At 43.8% G+C, this 3,744-nt stretch overlaps 1 protein-coding gene across 1 annotated transcript; it reads left to right on the forward strand.

Annotated features, from left to right (window-relative positions):
- The first annotated feature begins 1,150 nt into the window (after nt 1–1,150).
- Nucleotides 1,151–3,498, forward strand: LOC126762858 (uncharacterized protein DDB_G0271670). The gene has a single exon (XM_050479900.1). It carries the CDS (start codon nt 1,508–1,510, stop codon nt 2,801–2,803), a length of 1,296 nt encoding a protein of 431 aa, XP_050335857.1. The 5' UTR covers nt 1,151–1,507; the 3' UTR covers nt 2,804–3,498.
- The last annotated feature ends 246 nt before the right edge of the window (nt 3,499–3,744 follow it).

A 3,744-nucleotide genomic window follows, 5' to 3' on the forward strand; every position in this document is an offset into this window, starting at 1 on the left:
TGCTATGTAAACAAAGGGAAAATGAAATAAATAACGAAATTACCATACGAGTTTGAAAAGTTTATGCCAATCGCCAAACTTAGTACTTCCTACCCATCAATTGTTTTTAAAATACTAAAAATTCCTAAGTGACGCACGAACTCACGTGCACCGGCCAATCAAAACAAACGGAAATGCAGCGAAATGAAGGTGTGAAACTGACTTGGCCGCACACCGGCAAAGTTCGTCTGACGAAAAACAATAGCGCCGTCAAGAGTCACGTTGTCTACGCTTGCACACCTCGAAACAATCGCACGACACCGTACTTTCTTCACGGGCGTGAGTGTCGAGCGTGAGTGTCGCACAGACCAATCAATGACCGCTGTCACGCTGCCGAGTAATAAGCGTTTGCTAGCACATAATTGCATAGTTGGCCGCCTGCACTGCGGCCAAGTTGCGTGTTAAGTCAAACTGCATCACCAGAGTTGCAAGAAGCTGGCTGTGTACCGGCGGCGCATGCAGCAACACCGTTGCACCATTGTACATCGACGGCACGCGTCTTACACGGCTGACGGTGACATGTGTGGCACAGCGCGCAAACATCACGGGAATTTGTTTGGAAAATGTGAGAATTTCCCTGTACGGCCGCGCTGGCTGCTGGCATTTGGAAAAATTCACGTTACGCGCGCGAAGACGCTGCGCAAAGTGTCAAATGCGTTGTGTGGTCCAACATGTGATGTGTGCCACAGCGAACGTGAAGCTGCGTTAGACAATCCTAAATGCCATAGTATGATCCTTAAGAGTTCCGCATACGAAGGCTAACAATACGACGAGGAAAGCATGTGTGAGCGCAAAGTTCACGAACACTTGTTGCTTTGTCTCAAAGCTCGTCGGCACATGCTCGTCGCTTGCCATAGACGAAGCTTGAATGCCTTCGAAACTTTCTATGCGATAGTGTGCAGTGTTCTTGTTATTGCTGTTATTGCTACGATTGAATGTGGCTCGCAGGCTGGCAGCGAAGGTTGCATACGACGCAAATAAGCTTCGCTCCAACGTTGGCCAACGCAACGAAGTGGCGGCAATGAGGACCAACACGAACGTGTCCCTGAGGCAGCTGCTGTATAAAAAGGCTGCCCATTGCTGGTAACGGGCATATGTTCGTCGCGCTTCGAAGCTGAAATATCTCAGTGCAAATTGCGGAATATACTTGAGAAAAGCAAAACCGTTGATATTTGAAACTCAAAAACAATTGTTTGTTTACCAAATAATAAATCAAACCAAGAATTTGGAAAAAGTGCAAGTGTTACACACAAGCAAAAAAAAACTTAAGCGTATTTGGATTAAAAATACATGCGCTAAAACTTTTAAAGCCAAGAAATAAAGTGTTTGAGAATTTTGTTGCTAACAACAAAGTTTCTAACTAAGAAAATCTATAAGAACAAAGTTTCTAACTGACAAAGTCAAAGAACTGTTGATATCTCTAAAAGTCAAGTGAAAGTGTTACAAGCTAAACGCCAACAAAGCCATAATGGATAATTTAACGCCGCAGAAATTCAACAAACCCACAACATCATCTTCCAGCAGCACATCCAACTCATCGGTGTTCGTCGCGAAAAACACAACCGCTTCACCCGTGCATGTCGCACACAAATCCGTTTCCTACTCATCCACATCTTCCTCGAGCGACAGCAAAATGTCCAAAACAAAATTAACACGCGATCAGAAGACAACGCGCGGTTTTCTCAATTGCATCGGCAAGCATTTAGGTTGCCCCTTTCTACAGCAAAATGCACGACATTTACCACAACAGCAACTGCAGCGTTACATCTACAACAGTCAAGACGATTTGCCCAGCTCTTCGACAGACTCGTTCTCGCTCAGCTATGAACGCGGCTCACACACGGGCTTTCACCTCACCGGCTCCAGCATAGATCTCACTTGCGGTGATCTCAACGATTACGCTACGCAACCGAAAACACAGAAGCATCACCAGCAACATGCCTCACACAACACACTCTCCTCGTCGGCGTACAGCGGTTCCTCATGTTCACCAGCTTTTTGCTCGTTCGACGTTGATTGCTTGGTGGACATCTACAATGCTGACGGTGACGCAGATGGCGAAGAAGATGTGTCCGTCTCGCTGAAAATCTACCACCAACAGCAGCAACAGCAACAGCACAGCAACCACACCAATAACAATGTGGCGCATAGCTGCAGTTCCGGTCACAATACGGATACAAATAGCAGCGATGACGATGATGAATGCTCCACACATGAGGAGTGCTGTGAACAAAAGCAGAAGCGTAAATGTCTGAAGCATGAAGCACCAGCGCATCAGCAGCGTCATGAGCAACAACAAAAAGAGCACCCAGCAACACACAAGCGTCTGCACTTGAGTCGGCTGTCGATTGCCTCGTCGGTGACACGCATGTTGAACCATTTCGCCAGCAGCACGTCGATGAGGTCGTTGTCGTGCAGCAGCACACCGTTGCGCTGCTTCAAGGATGCCAAACCGAAGGAGGCTGATGACGCAGCCGGCCATCTGAATGCCAGAAATGCCAAGCATGAGCACAAGAAGCACAGCTTGCCGAATACGTCGTCATCGTCGGCATCGTCCAGCGGCAGTCGCAGCAGCAGCAGTGGCAGCAGCAGCAGCGGCGGCGGCGGCGGTAAAAGCAGCAACAGCGCGAGCAGCAAGAAGAAGGATAAGAAGCAGCAGAGCATACTGCGGCCGCCAGTGCATTATGTCTACATGAAGGGCATGTCCGGCCTCTACTCGCGTGTGCCGCGCTACACCGTCTGCTCGCCATATGCAATGCATTAGGGGGTGACGTTGGGTTGGCGTTAGTTATGCGTATGCAAATGTGTGCACTATGTACATGAAATATGCATACATATATACACTATGTATACAAAAACACAGACGTATCGAAAAAGAGGCTGACTATCTAAGTATCATAGTTCGTAGAGATTTGTAGCTTTGGAGAAGTCGAACTTTTTTTCCAAATAACAACTGCAAAAGACTTGTAATTCATAACAGAAAATAATAATACCGTTAAGTGTACATAAGTGATTAGTTTAACCCGTAGTTACTTGTAAGCACCTAAGTATAAGCTCGAAGGAATAAGGTTTGGTTTATGAAACCAAAGACATAATAATGGAAATCGCAGTGCCTCGAGTCTAAAGATTTGAAATGTATGAAGCATGTAAAACATAAAATGTATTGTATATAAATGTACACCAAACACCTAGTGGGTGTATTGTAGTCTGTTAAGTAAACTCAATGTAAAAGTTTGCAAAATTTCTTCCATTCAAAGCTGCATATTTTTTTCCAAAAGAAAGCGGAAAACGAAATTAAATTCAAACTAAAAAAACAAACACTTTATTGAAAAAGCACTGAAAAGTTCAAAGATTTCTTCCATTACTACAAGGAAAAGTATTCAACTATCAAATAGTTTAAAAATCGATGTATATTCAATTATTCTAAATAATTTTAAATTATATTTAATTAATTATTTATAGATAATTAACACGTAGACAAATTTTTAGTATAAGTAAATTTAAATAATTACACCATTTATTTTGGCTACTTCACATTATATCTGAATAAATGCTATATTTCTGAAAAATACAACAACCTCTCGATTCATTCTTTACTGCAAGGCATACATTTAGGAGCAGCCCAAATTGGCACCAGCAATTCATTCTTTACTGAAAGGCATACATTTAGGGGCAGCGCATATTGGAAACAACGATTCATTCTAA

This window comes from Bactrocera neohumeralis, chromosome 6 (genome assembly GCF_024586455.1).
Source record: "Bactrocera neohumeralis isolate Rockhampton chromosome 6, APGP_CSIRO_Bneo_wtdbg2-racon-allhic-juicebox.fasta_v2, whole genome shotgun sequence".
Lineage (NCBI taxonomy): Eukaryota > Metazoa > Arthropoda > Insecta > Diptera > Tephritidae > Bactrocera > Bactrocera neohumeralis.